Below are 17,751 nucleotides of genomic sequence, written 5' to 3'. Positions count from 1 at the left end.
AGGCCAACACAAAAACATCCTGGCAAACAAAGCAGCAGAGATTTTGTGTCTTCTAACATTGCAAGCCACCAACGGGCTCTCCTGCACTGCTAAGCAGCTAGGAAGCAGGCTTGAAATTTAATGCAGCATGCTGCTAGGATGGCATATTCTGTTTGCTCTCAGCTGCGGTCTGTCTCAGCTTTCTTCGGAGAGGCTCTCCCCTTTTATTAGTTACGCTTCTTGTTAAAGATCAACTACAAAGGGAATATTTTTTTGTTCATGTCATGTGCTACTGCTTCATAAGGTATAAAAGTGGCCTCAGTATATTTTTCTCCAACAATAACATATTTTCCCTGTGCCTATTTTATTTTAGAAATATCAAAAACATCAATTGTTTTCTTCCCATGGATTTTATTCTTTTTTTTGGGGGGGGGGGGGGGGAATATTACGGTGAGAGTTTTCAGCCCTGGAGACAGAATTTTTATTTTATATACAATAAATATATATATCCCTCAGGGCTGAGAAAACTCCCACCCTAGTTCTCAATTGTGCATGTTTGTAAATATAATTTCTTTTCAGTTGGAAGCCAGTATGTGGGGTCACTGTTGAATCATTCCCAGAAAGCTCTTCTCCCCTTGTGTGTAAGGAGTCTGAATGAAACAAGTGTGAACAGAAAACAATGTGCTAGAGAGTCAGATTCAACACCCCCTCTCCAGCTACTATCCAATTCAGTCTCTTGTGATGTCACAATCCCACTAGTTCTCCAAGGAGCTCTCCAGCCGGAAAGTCAAGACCTGATACTTCTAATAACAAAACACAAATGGGAAAAGAACCTTCTTTGCATATAATAAAAGCAACAAGGGGGGGGGCACTTGCTCATGCTAAGTAGATCTGACATCTAACTGCTCACGGACCCTTGGGCATGAACAACCTCCTATGCACTGAAAGTGTTCAGTTATTCCAACTGTGTAATCAACGAATAACATGGTCTGTCTGAAGTGTGTTTCCTTAAAACAAGTACTGTGCATCTAGCACAAATCAAGAGCCAGCAGGTTATTTCTAGGCTTGCTGATAATCCACCCAAGTTCATTTGCACCTGTGTCAATAGGGGGCAAATTTTCAAATAGAAACTACCGGAGGGTGGAAATGGTGAGCAGAGGGGGAGACAGTCTCAGGGCTGTCTGAATGCTTGCGGCAGGGGCAAGGAGGGAGAGGAGAGGCTGGCTTTAGGGCAGCAGTGCTAAAGGGAATGGATCCATAAAGCCCAGGGGGTTCTCAATCTTTTTCCTTCTGAAGCCCTCTCCAAGAGCCTATCAAAACTCCATGGTCCATATAAAAGCCAGGGCTGGCGTTAGGGGGTAACAAGCAGGGCAATTACTTGGGGCCCCATGCCACAGGACCCCCCGCCCCCATGAAGCGGAGTTGCTCAGGCTTCGGCCTCACTGGCAGGGCTCAGAGCTTCAGCACCATGCAGTGGGGCTTTGGCTTTCTGCTGGCCCTGCTTGGAGAACCCCCTGAAACCTGCTCGCAGTCCCCCAGGACCACTGATATAAACAGCAGCAGCCAGGAAGCAGTGAGGGCAAAACAAGAGAGATCATGTTTGTGTGAAGCATGGATGCAGGAGTCAGACTGATTTATTATTTCATAATCAAGACCGTTAAGGAATAGGGCTTCTCCTCCAGACCAGGCTAAGAAGCTGCATCCCTGCCCAAGACCCCACATTTCAGCTCCATGTTAGCAGACTGCCTCATTACAAATTCAGCATGGTCATTGCTGGGGGACCCAACAGGCAGAAACAACTGGGTGGGTGGGGCCAGGCAGCTTCTTACAGCAGAGATCACCAACGCTTAGCAAAATGTGGCACAAAATGATAGGAGAGCCGGTGAAGTGACAGGCAAGCAGACTGGCACTCGAATCCAATAGCTGCAGGAGTTTTCCCTAGTGTGATGAAGCCTGAGGCAAGACCATTCCCTGGGTTGATGGCTTCCTATGTTCATACTGACAATTTACCCACATGCAAGGATTTCACTGCATTGTACAAATATTAACCCTCCCTATCCCCTTTTGAGTAGGGCAGGATCATCACGGGAAATCTGAGGCACAAAGGGAGGAAATTACTTGCCCAAGGTAAAAACAGCAAATCAGTGGCAGAGCTGGGGATAAAAACCCAGGAGTCCTGACTTCCCGTCCTGTTGCAGAAAACAATGACTCCATTAGAGCTTTAGCCCCTGCAAACTTGATGCTAATAAAACCATCAGCCTGCCGCTTCAATGCCAATCAGGCTCACTACAGATCATCTCACTCATGGTTTCCAGAAGTCACGGACCAAAGGATTCTCTGGGTAACAAAAGCATCACCTGTTAGAACAGCAGCATGGTGATAAATGCCAGATTTCCCCACATGCCAAACCCTACCTTATCGTGGATGAGCCCGTGATAGAGGATGCTGTGCATATCCCTGCACAGCCGCTTCAAGCCGCCATACTTAGACCAGACGTTCGGGTTGTTGCTGGACACCAATCCCTCTACGGTGGTCTTCAAATTGCCCAGTAGTTTCCAATGCTCCTTTCTGCACATGCAAAAGAACACACAGTGCCAGTTAGTTCCCCTCAGATCCATCAGCCATACAGTGATCAAAGTTTAGCGGCCTGACAACAGAATGAAATGCTGCCAAAGTGGGCCTTGGTGAAGTTAAAACCTTTGGGTAGGAGATCTAGAAGCCAGCACGGCATGAGCATCTGTACTCACACTGCTGGACTGTAGGCCGCCTGCCCGGTTTTAAGTTCACTAGACTCTAGCTGGTGTATTGACTACTCCACTCATGGGTATGCCAGCACAGGCTACTGAGTGCAAGACGCTGCAGGCATGGAGGGGACCAATGCAACGGAGCATTGCATAAGAAAGATGGATGCCAAAGCTGACTCAGATTCCATCTGTGCTGGATCATGTTAGCATGCTCCCTCCCTCAAATACTGATGCTATATACAGATCTCAGCCCTGCATGCAACCCTCAATGCAATCTAGTGTTTGGGCACTTCCAGGGGGGGGAGACTGTCTCTTCTGCACAGGAACACCATGAGAGAGGAGTTCAAGATGGTATCTGCTGATCGTTCAAAGGATATGCAAGTGTTATGGTCATTTCTTAATCCAACTCCAGGATTAGGTGACTAAAACATCATCATGATACAGTTAAATAGAAGATTGGCAGGCTAAGTCCAGCTCTACTATAAGGACAAGAGCAGCTCTCATAGTCCCTAAGTTCTGTATTGAGTCCAAGTGGAGATTTAAAAAAAATAAAATAAAAAAATGTAAAGAAATTGTGTTCCAGTCCAGATCAACCTAAGTCACACATCCTAGGTAACTTACTACTTCCCTTCTCACAAACACTGAGCACCTCATCATCTCATGGAAGACAGGAAATCATCATACCCCCATTTTACAGATGGGTAAATGGGGATGGGGAAGTAACAGAAGTTGGCCACGGTCACGCAGGAAGTCAGCAGTAACTTCAGGAATGGAACCCAGGTAGCTTGACTCCTAGATCCCCAGTACTAGCCACTAGACAACACTGCCTGAGAAATATAAATCCCTAAGTAAACAAGAGACAACTGTACTGAGGAATATTTGCTTAATGCATAAAAAAACGAAATAAAAAGCTTCTAGTCCCAAAGGCTCAATCAGTTCACATTAGCCCTCAAAAGCAATCTTTCAGAGAACTATACACCAACAGAAAAGCTGTCAGACAGTTTAGAAATCCCAACAAACATGTCCCTGCCGTGTTTGTAACCCACGCATTACAACACAGTGCTAGTATGAGACTAAAAGTGAAACTGACCAGAAACTAGCCATGAAGTGATTATCTGTTCTCACTGCCCACGCAGATTAAAATGTAAAAAGGGAAAAAGAAGAACAACCAATGAAAAATAAATTAGATTTCTAAAATGCTTGAATTTTTAATGTGAGGCGGTATTTGCCGCATAGATATGGACATCTGTTTTTAAAATGGAAAATACTGATATTTGAACCTTTGAAAATAAATTTCTCTCAGCTACAAATAGTGTCTTTGTTGGAACTATTACATTATTATCTAAGCACTGGTTATGTTTACAGTGAATCAGCAGATGAGAGAAGCACTCAGCTCTCTTCCAGGCCTTCTGACAACCCCACAATTTATAGTTGTTTATTGCCAGTTTAAATTGCCGAGAGGGCCTATTCATTTTGCCAAGGGCATTTGATAAGGAAAGGAACAGCACATTAACTCAGTGACAGTACAGTAATTCATCAAGAATTAAGGGCAGGACCAGTTGCTTCTCAAAGACATGCAAAATAACAAGCTCCCGCAGCCTTTGAAAGGATCAAGGATCTAACCAGGAGAGAGGAGTTCATCTTACAGTAAAAACCTCTACTCAACACTAGTGCTCCAATGATCTGCATAACCCCTGTCAGAGGATTGTGCCACAGAAATTCCCCAGAAATCTTAAAGTGACGTTAACAGCCAACCTGAACAACTCTCCAATATCACTTAATGCAAGCTTCTTTTCTGGTCACTTGTCAGTTTTTGTAAAGCCCGCTGAAGGACTATTCATAGCGGGGTGAAACAGTAAACAGGATCAAACGTAGGGTGCATGTTAATGCACTCAGAGCTTCAAGACTTCCCACTGGCAGTATTTCACGTTTCAGGGTGCCAGCTGATGGCGTTTGGGAGGCAGGACGGCATTCTAGCCCAACCTTAAAGCGTATAGAGCTCCACAACTCCCCAAACGCCTCAGAGATCTGTGCCAGTGCCAGAGGCAGGATATTCGTCTAACCAGACCAATAGTCTGAGCTGGCACAGAAATGCCTATGCACAAGATACAGTTACTAACTATTACACGACACACAGACAAACCCAGCCACTTGAGTGCGCACATAGCGTTTGCTGCCAGACCCTGACTTTACACTAGATCCTCCTGGGCAGCCAAGCTGCCTTAGGGGCAGCCTAGCTGTCAGACAGTTTAGCCACAGCTTCCAAACACTATTAAAAGAAAACTCAGCTGGGACTGTGGGGCGAGAGCAGAATTCTAAACCAGATTCCAGGGCCAGCCTCCTTCTTTGGATCCTAACTGGCTGGCTCATTTAGAGAGAGTAAAAAGCTTAACAAATCTTGATTCCACCAACCCATTCTTCTAAATTTACACAGAAATGTCTGTCTCTACACACACCAGGTGAGCCTGCTTTGCATACTGACAGGGGAAGGGAGCAGAGGCCCTCTGTGCTAACCTAGCAGCTGCATCCGTTAAGCTCTGTCACCTGATCAGCTCCTCTCTGGGATATTTCCAGGACTCAGTCAGATTGGGGAAGTGGGAGTGAAAGCACAGCCAGAGCCTGAATTTAGATCCTAGAGTTCATGATGCCAGGAAACTCCCTTTTAGTTATTATTATCGTGCTATAAAAAGTATCCAACACACACATATTGCAGAGGTGTTTCCACTACACATCAGAGCCTTGGGAAGGTGTGTAAACCCCATGCTCTTGTTATGCAAACCTGCCTTGGCACATCCTCTCCAAAGGTAAAACAACTGCATTCCAACAGAGTGGAGTCACTGTTTCTGCTAACACAGAATTAGTCCTTGGGAGTTTTGGAGTTGTTTTGTTTAAAGCACTGTGTCAATGAACCAAGATACATATAAGAAACCATGATCAGCTGAACAAAAACAGATGTACAGGGAAAGGTCGGAAGTTATTTGGTAGAAAGATGAAAGAGAAATAGACATTAAAATATCTCTGATCTACTGACAATGATTTTACAGTATAGCACTTTTCATCCCAAAGGATCCCAGAGCACTTCACAAGCTAGACATGCAAGAATCTTCACTCATCACTGAAAATGCAGCCACCTCTGGGGTGAGACATGTCATCTCTGTAACAGCACACAGCAACAGTGCACTACAGTTTAAGATGAGAAATTAAAAATTCTACAGCCAACTGCAGGTGCTGGGGGAATTCAGAGAGGCAGAACTGAGCTACCCACATGGGTGTTTGGTCTGGACCTACGGGATAACACTCCTAATTCCTGTAAAGACTGCAGTGTGGGAGATTTGCTTCAGAGTCTCACTTGCTGAGCCTGGCAGGAAGGTCTGGGGAGCTGCAGTGACTGAGCGCTTCCCCATTTGAATGGGTTTCCACTCAGCCACTCTCCAGCACCCCCCTCTGACAGATGCTCAGAGGAGCACCAATAGGCGCCAGAGAAAACGAAGCCCAGCCCTACTGGGCCAAGGGCATGGGGAGTTGAAATAACCCTAGAAAATTCCCAGGGGACTCCCAGCCCTCTGGAAAAAAAAGCCATCTACTTACTGAAAGAGCGAGGGGAACTTTACCCGGGTCACATTTCAGGAGAGGTCTTTCCCCTTTAGAAATCACGTCACATTTAATGTATATTTTGTGATCAAGTAAAACACAGCTAGCCATGCTCCCCAGGCAGACAGCTGAGCACTTCTACAGAGACTCATTCAGCCTGCTCCTGAAATCATTTGTTTGTGGAGCTGTAGCCTGCTGTCACGGTAACTGGTGTGTTCTCACAAATAGTGAAGGTGACTTGGAGTGAGCAGGAGGGGAGAAAGGAGACTGAGCTGGAAGAATGGCTCATTCACTCAATACCAGAAAAGCAAACCGATTTCTCAGAGCTGCAAAAGCATTCCAACCAAATCTGGGAAATGACACATAAGAAAGTAATGTCAGGTTATCTAGGCAAGACTCCTGGTGTGCATGATCTCACTCCAGAAAGGGAGGGGTAGGGCAGGGAGGCAATGATACAGGTTTGATACCAGGAAGCAGGTCAGTGGACTTTGGTCTGTCTGCAGCCAGCAGTGTTTAGCATTTGTATACAGTACTATGGCATTGCCACTGTGACTAAAGACATATTCCTACCCTGAAGAGCTTCCTACTTACACCAGTCACAAGACACGGGCACAGAGTGGGATATACACAAACAGAGTAAACAACTGGGGGCCAAATTCTTAGCCTGTGTAAACTGGTGAAGCTTCATTCAAGTCAGAGCTATGCTGATTCACAGCACCTGATGATATAGCTCAAGATGTTTAAGGAGAGGCTGGATTCTTATCTCCAGAGCACCTGAGGTGTACACAGCACTATGCAAGAGATGTGTGACGGGTTCGGTCACAGAGACCCGCTTGGGACTGTCATCTGAGGTGCTGAAACTACCTCTGGGCCTGTTTTCTTTGCCAGCTTGGGACTTCAGAACCCTGCCTTGTTGAGCCAGACGCGCTAACCTGCAGCAACACACACTCTGGGTCTGAACCATGCCCCCAAAGCTGCAGACTTAACTGAAAACAGCTCAGCGAGTGCTCCTATCTCCAGCACCCAGACACCCAGCTCCCAATGGGATCCAAACCCCAAATAAATCCGTTTGACTCTGAATAAAGCTTATACAGGGTAAATGCAAACTCTCTGCCCTCTATAACACCGATAGAGAGCTATGAACAGCTGTTTGTTCCCACAGGTATTAATCACTTACTCTGGGTTAATTAATAAACAAAAGTGATTTTATTGAGTATAAAAAGTAGGATTTAAGTGGTTTCAAGTAATAACAGACAGAACAAAGTAAGTTACCAAGCAAAATAAAACAAAAACACACAAGTCTAAGCCTAATACATTTAAGAAACTGAATACAGGTAAATCTCACCCTCAGAGATGTTCCAATAAGCTTCTTTCACAGACTAGACTCCTTCCTAGTCTGGGCCCAATCCCTTCCCCGGTACAGTCCTTGTTAGTTCAGCTCAGGTGGTAACTAGGGGATTTCTCATGACTGGCCGCCCCCTTTGTTCTGTTCCACCCTCTTTTATATCTTTGGCACAAGACAGGAATCTTTTGTCTCTCTGGATCCTCACCCCTCCTTCTAAATGGAAAAGCACCAGGTTTAAGATGGATTCCAGTATCATGGGACATGTTCACATGTCCAGTGAGACCCCAAGCCTCCCTTCTTCCTGGGCTGACTTGCAGGGCCCCAGGAAGGTTAGCAAGTAAACAGCCATTCACAACCAATTGTCCTAGTCAATGGGAGCCATCAAGATTCCAAGCCACCATTAATGGCCCACTTTGCATAATTACAATAGGCCCTCAGAGTTATACTTCATATTTCTAGTTTTAGATACAAGAATGATACACACATACAAATAGGATGAACACACTCAGTAGATTATAAGCTTTGTAATGATACCTTACAAGAGACCTTTTGCATAAAGCAGATTCCAGTTACATTATATTCATACTCAAGCATATTTTCATAAACATACGGAGTGGAACATCACAAGACGATCAGCTAATTAGAATGGGTATTTTTTCTAACAGCTCATTGTTACAGCCCTGGCTGAATTCCCCCTTGGGGACACACACCAAGCTGCTGTACTGGACCCAATCTTTGGATCCTGTGTGCTTCCAGACTCAACTGGTCTGAGCAGCACCAAGATGTTGTCTCTAAGGCTTTGTCTACAGCTGTGTCGCTAAAAGTCGGGCAACGTAGCCACTGTTTGTCAGCACTTTTGCCAACAAAATATGTCCACCCCACAACGAGCGGTTAATTACAAATATGAGGAAGGATCTGTAACAAATCAGAGTCTCTGCCTGACTCTGGCAGAAATGGCATCACGCTACATCATGACCTGCCACTGGTTGATAAACGGACCCAGGGGATCAAACCCCAAACAGCATGTAGCCCTCTTCTGCGTGGATCAGACTAACTTAGACAAACACCTCAAAGGTCTCCTTAAAAAAAAAAAAAGCATTGGCAACACTTGTACAGCTTGTCACACACACAGACTCTCAGTGACTACAACAGCTACAGCGTACATACGCAACCTTGAACTGAATTTCAAGAAGAGACTTGAAAGAGGGCTTCTGACAGATGGGGTCAGGAAGACCATGTTAATTACATCTCTAATACAGGCTGAAAAGAAACCAGCCACAAAATGTTAGTGTCTCCAGAGTTTCACTGGACATTTCAATGAGTTACTTGAAGTATGTAATTTATAAAAGGGTGCTGTCAGGCTGATTCAGCCCTGCGGACCGAACCTGGACACCTGGGTTCCTAGCTGGTGCATTATCATCAGTAATAAAGATTCTGACAGCAAGAGGCCACATTGAGTCACATCTGTGCCCTCCCATTGCGACCAGTAGGGTTTCAGAGGGGTAACTGAGGCCAGAATCCAGCCCTGCAGCTGGAACTTAGTCAACAATGCTTTTGATGATGTAGGAGTCAGCACAGAATCTGACTCGCTGACCCAGGACTAAGCTGGATAATGCAGAGCTAGAAGGAGCAAAAACTTATTTTTGTCAATGAAGTCAGCATAGTGACTCAGAATACACTCATGGAGCTGTGCTGCTGAGTAAAAGAGGATTTTTTTAAAACAGTTAAAGTTTCAAAGTAGAAATTTTAAACTAGGTTAAATCAGAGGCATACATTTCCTTTAAGCAGCAAATGTGCTGCAGGTGCCATCATACTCAATAAGGGGAATCTCGCAAGTACATGGCTGCCCGAACACTGTTCTCTGCCTGGGGAAGTCAATTGATCTGTCTTGACACATTTCAAAGATCAGTTTGTGGGTACTGGGATCATTTGTGGGCACCGTTGCCAGACAACACCATGTTCGCTGTCACTTAGTCTCAACTTTAAAGGTGACCTGCAAATCAATTATTTAACAGTGTGTTTTGAACTCTGTCACCTAGGAAACCAAACTGCAAACACAGGAAGTTTTTGTGGGTCATGCTGCGTGCTCCTCACACCGGTGTGGCACTTCCGTGAAAGGGGCGTGGAAAACCAGACTTCTGTCATGTTATCTATAGCAACAGGGAGCAGCAAAAAAAGTCAAAGAAAGCCTATTCTCCTCAGCTCAGGAAACAGGCTCATGCAGGACCAGTCACAGAGGGCAGAGGAGGCCCGCTGGGAAATTATGCCACAGAGCTGCTGGCACTGTACCTCTGATACTCAAATTGGTAGTGACGCTGGAAGCACCATGTGCTCTGGACTTTATCTGCAAACACAGCACACACACCTGCTGCTCAACACTTCATTTCCAAAAGCCCTTTTCCCATATTAAGGAGGGCAGCAGCACAGCTGGTGTCTCCAGAAATTATAGACTAAATGCTTTGTTTTCCCTTTGCAGGTAGTTCAATTGTTTCAGGGTGACTTTGGGGCTGGTACAAGATGCCAGCCTGACAGCTCTGGGGCCTGACGTTCTCCCCGTACCTCAGAAGAGACACCATCATAGGACAAACCTTCTGCACCACCCCCATAAGCCTTAACCACGAGTTGCAAGAATCACCTAGGAAAGAGAGGGGAATCCTGTCCCCATGGCCAATTCAGTCCTTGATTTTCCCTTGAGGCACCCCACAAGGGGATAACACAACCGGTGCAAGCTGTGGTTTTGATTACATGAACAACTGTGTAGTAGACCCCAACTCGCACCAGGATCCCCAGACTGAGATGCCACCTCACAGGACTTTGTTCTAACAAACAATATGTTCCAGAAATATTTCAATAATCCCATGCAACCAAACAACCCCATCAACAGACCAGCACAGCATTAACCTAGTTAGATTATAAACTCTTTAGGGCTGGGACCATCTGTGTTATATTTTGTACAGCGCCCAGCACAATGGGCCTTTCAGGGGCCACCACAATCATGATCTGCAACCCTATACAACAACAAACAAGGACTGAGAAGAACAAAGTAGCAAGGAAAGCGACTGCAGTTTCAAGCCTCCAACAGGACCTTAGGAAGAGGGGAAAAAAATGCAGAAAGCCCTTTGGCTGTTTCCTTTTTAAATCACCAACATGACAGTGAGGCGAGAGAAGAGGGAGTGTACAGAGCACATGTTCTTAGCCTCTTTGTTTACAAATAAAACCCAGAAGGACAATTCTTGCTGGAAGTGGCTGTCAAGCGGTCCAAGTAACCTTCCCCCTGCCATGAAACTTCTGGAAGTTAGCAGCCAGCCAAAGGCAGAGAGACTGGCTTTCCATGCTATTCTCGCAATATTAGCTGTCTCCTTGCCCCCCGCCAGCTTCCCCTTTAGGATTCTCTCTCTGGGCCCTATTACTCCTCCTGCCCCTTCTTTGTGACACAGAAATTTAACAGAACATCTGCACATTTAACTCTCAACACTACACCATTTATCAATGGTTACTCCATGGTTTCCAGTGACATGGCTGGATCATTTAGAACATCAGCTCCATACCTCAAGGGGCTGTGAGCACCATTTCACCGGCTGGCTAAAGGAGAGCAGCATCCTTCATCCCGCTCTTTGATCTGACATCGCCATTGAAGTCTTTGCTCTCTTCTCTCCTCAGGGACGAAGGGAGCAAAAAGCAGGCACAAGATCACCCTCGTCTGCTGGCCTCAACCTAATAGGTCTATGACCCTAGGGCAGGACGCTAAACCTGGCAAAACCTTCTCCCTCTGCCTGCAATATCAATCACGTACCATATTCAACAACTACATCAAATGCAACGACAGGTATTTAGAAGCGGAGACTTGAATTCATTGGCAAAGAGTGGGATGATGCTGCCCAAGGCACATGCCAGAATCCTTCCTAGCACATACCATTGCCTGTACATTCACAGTTACGCAAACAATGGAGCGAGCCACCACAGTGCTAGCTCCAGAGGAGACAATGCCCTCTTCTTTCAATGGGGACTGACGTGAACCCTGGGGTGTCCACCATGCCATTATTTGTAGCTCATCCCCAGTCACATGCACCTGCTTTCAAGGGCTCGTAACAGTCCCAAGGAGAATCACAATGCTGCACTGTGATGCATCCCTTTATCTATATATTTCTAACATAGCATTTGGGGATTGCTAGATCCCCCGTTTTTCCACAGCATGGGAATTTGCCACTTCAGGATCTGAGCTTTCATTAGAAGCAAGAAATGTTGTTTCTGTCCCTCCTGGGCAGGGAGAAAACTCAGAAAAACATGCATCAAATGCAATCAATTCAGGGTGTCTTCCAGAATCTCCTGGAAGTGTGAAACAATAGCTCAGAGATGTGGGACTAGCCCCATTCATCTCAATGGGTTAACTCCCAAACCTAGATTACAGTTTACATGGCAACAGTTAATTTTTTCCACTGCTGATAACATTAGCAGAGACATCCAGCTAATGGATTTATCAGAAACTACCTCCAAACACTTGCCCCAGATGCCAACAGCCACAACTGTCCCCTACATATCCACTAACTCATCTGTCAATCTCTATTACCCAGTTCTGCATTGCCAATACAAAACTCAATGGTACCATGGGGACTGGGTTGACCAAATGGAATTTATTATCAAAGGAAATAATGCAGAAGGCTTTGTGTATCTGACTGATTAGATTAATCATTGTCATTTATTACATTAAAAGCCTACATTAATTTAACTTAACTACCAGTGTATGGCACCACAGTGCTGCAGAATCAAGGTCCAACTTGCAGCTGAACACGGGAGGCCTTGCTCCCACAAGTATTTAGGTTAAGAATTCATTTTAAACAGCTAAAATAGGCACCATTTCCAAGCAACACAACCAGTTACCAGGGACAGAATGAGACGTAATCCAAAAACAAAACTCTGACCAGAGACTGGAAATAAGGGTCGTCATTAGGATGGTTTATCATCTGAGGACAGCTCGTAAAAAAATGAGACTTGGCAGCTGCTGTCTTTGGAATCTAGGGAGCATCAGGTATTCAACTCACACGTGCAGCCAGCTCTATCCAGACTTCTTTAGCCCTGACTGCTCCTGACACAGCCAGAGCATTTACACAGGGTGGGGCAAAGAGTGTGTGTGACACAAGCCAGGTGGGGGTCAGGGCAGGCTCAGAGCTGAACCAGACATTACGCCTGCCCTTACACACACACCACCTATGTTGCCACACGCCATGCCCCAGCTACAGCCGCAAACACACACAACTGTCTCTCCTCCGCCACTGCCCCTTGCTATGTACAAATACCAGTAACACACCCAACCTGCGGCCCCAGCTGTGAACCTGCTACCCCAATGCCCTCCCATCCGGCTGCCCCCCACTTCGTGGCCCCTGCTATCCCATCGCCACCCACCCCACTGCCCCCCGCTACCCCATCGCCACCCCCCGGCTCCCCCATCATCACCGCCCCCCACTACCCCATCATCACGGCCCCCGCCGTGCCCCCGCTACCCCCACACCCCGCTGCCTCCTGCCGTGCCCCAGCTACCCCATCACCCCGCTGCCTCCTGCTACCCCATCGCCACCCCCACCACCGCCCCACCCCAACTACCCCACCGCCCCCACTACCCCCTCATCGCCGCCCCGAGGTGAGAGCGCGCTACGCTGCCCCCATCCCTGCTGCTGCCCCCCGGTCACCGCCCGCAGCGCGCACCCACCTGCTCGCCTCCGGCTCCCCGCAGCGCCCGATCTCCATGCCGGCCGGGGCACGCGCGGCCCGCCTGTCTCAGCGCGGGCGGCCCCTGCCTGCCGCCTCCATCCGCCGCGCCGGGCCGGGCCCAGCCCCCTGCGAGCCGCACCCGCCCGCCGGCTGGGACTGCAGCTCCCAGCAGGCACCGCGCCAGGGAGACTACAGCTCCCAGCAGGCACTTCACAAGACCCCCCCTCGCACGAAGCGCTTCGGAACGTGCCTCACACCGATAAAACTACAGCTCCCATCATGCACTGCGGCTTGAGTCCGGTCTGAGAGCGCGGAGCAGGGACTCCGGGACTGCGACATTGAGATGTGCGTGAGAGGGGTGTTAGCTGGGCACGGCGGGAGGATGTTTGCACCGGGATCCGTGCATTCCGAATATTTGCCCCTAGTTATTTAATTGTCTAAGGGAGATACTTGCACAGGGATTTTCAGTTTTGCCAGGAGGATTATTGCACAGGATTTTTATTTCAAATACAAAAACTCTACTTACGATGTATTCAGAGCAGTCGGCAGTCACTCATTCAATTGCCGGTGCTACTTCAACCAAAACAGTACATTTCTCTCCAATTTTAATTGCTACATGAGTAAATGCTTGCAGCTAAAACATAATCCGCTCCCCCAAATCTTCCCATGTTTCAGCAACACTAATCATCATCAGACCAGTGAAGAAAGAAACCAGCTGACACTGATTCTCAAGACCCTAGCCTAGGCCAAAACCTAAACAATATACAATTCATTAGATGTAAAAGCTCAAAAACTACAAACTAGATTGCTACAGATCCCCAAATAAAATGTTCACACTAGCAGGTTGTTGTATCATAGTGAAATGTGCAAGGCTCAGATATCTGCCCACTGAATATAGAATGAGTGATCATAAACTAGGGGTGAAAACAGAGACAAAGTACAATGCAGCCCAGAGCGGAATGACTGTACAACAACTGTAGCAACAGAGAGAGAGAAATGTAAAGACATTTTCTGCTCCACTGCCCAAAGTACAGGTTTCAGAATAGCAGCTGTGTTAGTCTGTATCTGCAAAAAAAACAGGAGTACTTGTGGCACCTTAGAGACTAACACATTTATTTGAGCATAAGCTTTCGTGGGCTACAGCCCACTTAATCAGAGGCAACCGATGCAACCCAAGAAATATCAAAAATATAAATATAAAAAATAAAGATAAAGATAAAAAATCTTCTAAAAAGTGAAGCGGGGAACTGTGCATCACTCTGGGGGAAAGGAAAAATATATCACTGCCAGCAGATTGGGAATAGTCAATGACAAATGATTATAGGGGCTAAACTCCAAATATGGCTGTGAAGTTGCTTGATGTGCTATAGCTCCCTTTCAGGGAGCCAAGATTTCTGTATTTTTATTTGTTCAGTAACTCTTGTTTATGTGCTATTATTATGTTTGATTTATTTGTATTCTGTTAGCACCCAGGACACACTAGCCACTGTCAATGCACATAGGAAGACTCGGTCCTAGACCTGAAGCGTTTATATTCTAAGAGTTATTGTGTTACTTGTCATATAATACAATACTTCAAAGTGATTTGAGAGGCTACAGGACTCTAGATGCTATTGTAATACAAGTAATAACACTCCCCAGAAGGCACTCAATAAAGACAATAGAACTCTCACAATGCCATAGGGATTACTGCTACCAGCAAACTATAGCTTCCACCACATATTGTGGGACAAGAAAAATGTTACACAGGCCTATTCTACTCTCATCCCGTCTGTAAAATTTGCAGGGTGCATATCACACAGGCAGTACCAGAGCATCAGTATATTTACTGATTGTCATAGTAAAAATATGATGGAAAATTAAAAATAATTGAAACTGTTCCTGTGAGCAAGGGTTATATGAACATGCCCAGTGAAACTGACTATAAATGCATGAAACAGACAAGTCTGGTTTCATTGTTTAAACTGAGAGAAACGCAAAACAGTGTAACATAATTCTTGGGCCCAAGCCTGGAAACTAGTCCCACTGAAGTCAATGAGACTGCTCATGTCAATAATATCTGTAGTATCAGGCTCTTTTGGGAGTATCTTTCCATACAAACTATAAATAGACAAGAGCTTTCGTGGATGAATACCCACTTCTGCATCCGAAGAAGTGGGTATTCACCCACGAAAGCTCATGCTGCAAAACGTCTGTTAGTCTATAAGGTGCCATAGGATTCTTTGCTGCTTCTGCAGAACCAGACTAACACGGCTACCCCTCTGATACTTGATATAAATAGACACTTTGTAAATAATAAAATGTTGTCTTGTCTATATTAAATAATAAAAGCAATGGAAAATATCAACAACAAAATACAGAGGTAAAGGAAAAGAGAGCTGTTTTATCATGAGATGGGGAGTTTGCTAGGGAGGGAGATCCAGGAAAGACTACTCCAGATTATAAAAACTAGAATAAATATTATCATTTGTCCTTGGGAACAAGCTACCAAGAGAAGTGGTGTATTCTCCATCCCCTGATGTCTTTAAATCAAGACTGAATGCCTTTCTGGAATATATGCTTCATGCTTGAATCAAGTACAAGTTATTGGGCTCAGTACAGGGGTGAAATTCTCTGGCTTGTGTTACACAAGAGGCCAGACTAGATGATCTAATGCTTCTGAACTTAAATAGTATGAGTTATGAAAAATGCTTTCATAATTTTTCGAGTGAGTTAATTGCATGGCAATTTTAACTTTTCTTATTGAGAGTTTCACCCTGGTGTTTAAACATCAATTTATAAGCAAGACACCTTTCAACATAACACTATAAGGTAGATTAGATACAGAGATATTTAGGAAAGATCTGTTTCAGAGCCTCTGAAATCAGTGAAAGCCTCTCATTGACTTCAATGCGATCTGGATCAGATCTTAAAAACCCAATACAGGTCTCAATTAAGTGGGAGCTGAACTGGGTCCTACATTCTCATTCAGAGGCTTTTTTAATCAACAGGGTGAAATGTATCCCCACTGAAGTCAATGTGAGTTTTGCCATTGACTCAATGGGACCAGGATTTCATATGAGGAATTTTGACTGAGTAAGGACTTCAGGATTGAGCCCATTTTTTTATTTATTTTGACAGTATCTTCATCCCCATAATAAACTAAAAAGTTGCTGCCGTGTTAGTCTGTATCCGCAAAAAGAACAGGAGTACTTGTGGCATCTTAGAGACTAACAAATTTATTTGAGCATAAGCTTTCTCAATGGCATTGCCAGAATCTATGCTAAGGATGGATTGGGGGTGTGAGAGACCATAGAAATACAGTCTGGGATAGAGCTAAACCTGTTATAAGGTTAAGGATTTGTTCTACATAATTATAGCAGCAGCACTATGCAGTTCCTCTTAGCTGTCACTTAGCTAGCCATTTGCACACTCATGAAATCTAGATATAAATCCAAGACCTGATGTTTGCTTCAACCCCTCAATGACCCCTAAAAGACTTTGTCCATTTGGGGGCACTAAGAGGATGGAGTTAATATTCCTTCAGATCAGAACCTTTGTTCAATTTTCTTTTGTATATGTCCAGCTGTAGACAGCTGGCCTCCTGGTTTGGATAATAAGACTCATCAATAACTGTTGTGCAGTCTGTCTGTGTTTTGTGATTTCCATCTGCCATCTGGACAGACAGCTTCTGCCACCTTTGATGCTAAATTATTTGTCACGGGTTTAACAAAGCATTTGTATCTTAGTGTTGATGAATGCTACTACCAGCCAGTGCCCCATTCCAGCACCATAGCAACACAGAAATCAGATCTACAATTTTACATAAAAGATATGACATTTGATAATATTAACATTAGTACTTGGCTTGGTAATTCTATAGCACTATCCATTTTGAGAATATAAATGAACTTTACAAATATGAATGAATTAAGCCTCCCAACTCCCACTCATCATCAACCACTTGAAGAAGGTATTTAAAACACCAAATCTGTGGCCCCCAAGACTTCACATCTATCACTATGTTGAGCACATGAAACTTCACAGTAACCATAGAGACTGAACTCAGATCCTCAAGGAACACGGGCACCATCACCCCACCAGAGCTAAAGGAGAATCTCTATTAGTCATTAGCTATACAGAGCCTATCACACACAACTGAGCAATTCCATCCACTAGAAGGAAGCGGTGTAAATACACACTAGCCAATTCACAACAATATTATTAAATGGATTAAAAACTGGCTAACTGATAGATCTAAAATGTAACTGTAAATGGGGAATTTTCATTGAGCGGTGTGTTTCCAGTGGGGTCCTGCAGGGGTTGGTTCTTTGCCCTATGCTATTTAACATTTTTATCAATTAATTGGAAAAAAACCATAAAATTATCACCAATAAAGTTTGCAGA

The 17,751-nt window shown here is 45.1% G+C and overlaps 1 protein-coding gene across 4 annotated transcripts in view; it reads right to left on the bottom strand.

The window, feature by feature from the left end:
- The window catches only part of RUBCN (rubicon autophagy regulator), a 51,633-nt gene extending 38,123 nt beyond the window's left edge, over positions 1-13,510 (bottom strand). For 2 of the 4 annotated variants that reach the window (XM_045031204.1, XM_045031201.1), the window contains exons 1-2: positions 13,364-13,510; positions 2,394-2,547 (exon numbers count right to left, since the gene is read on the bottom strand). In XM_045031204.1, coding sequence (XP_044887139.1) covers positions 2,394-2,547; positions 13,364-13,401 — 192 coding nt within the window. In that variant the 5' untranslated portion in view covers positions 13,402-13,510. Of the gene's footprint in view, positions 1-2,393; positions 2,548-12,698; positions 12,841-13,363 lie in introns of those variants that run through there. The other 2 variants (XM_045031202.1, XM_045031203.1) reach the window with 2 other exon arrangements.
- Between the last annotated feature and the right edge of the window lie 4,241 nt (positions 13,511-17,751).

Source organism: Mauremys mutica, chromosome 9 (genome assembly GCF_020497125.1).
Source record: "Mauremys mutica isolate MM-2020 ecotype Southern chromosome 9, ASM2049712v1, whole genome shotgun sequence".
In the NCBI taxonomy this organism is placed as follows: domain Eukaryota; kingdom Metazoa; phylum Chordata; order Testudines; family Geoemydidae; genus Mauremys; species Mauremys mutica.
This window is presented reverse-complemented; position numbering and strand designations above follow the sequence as displayed.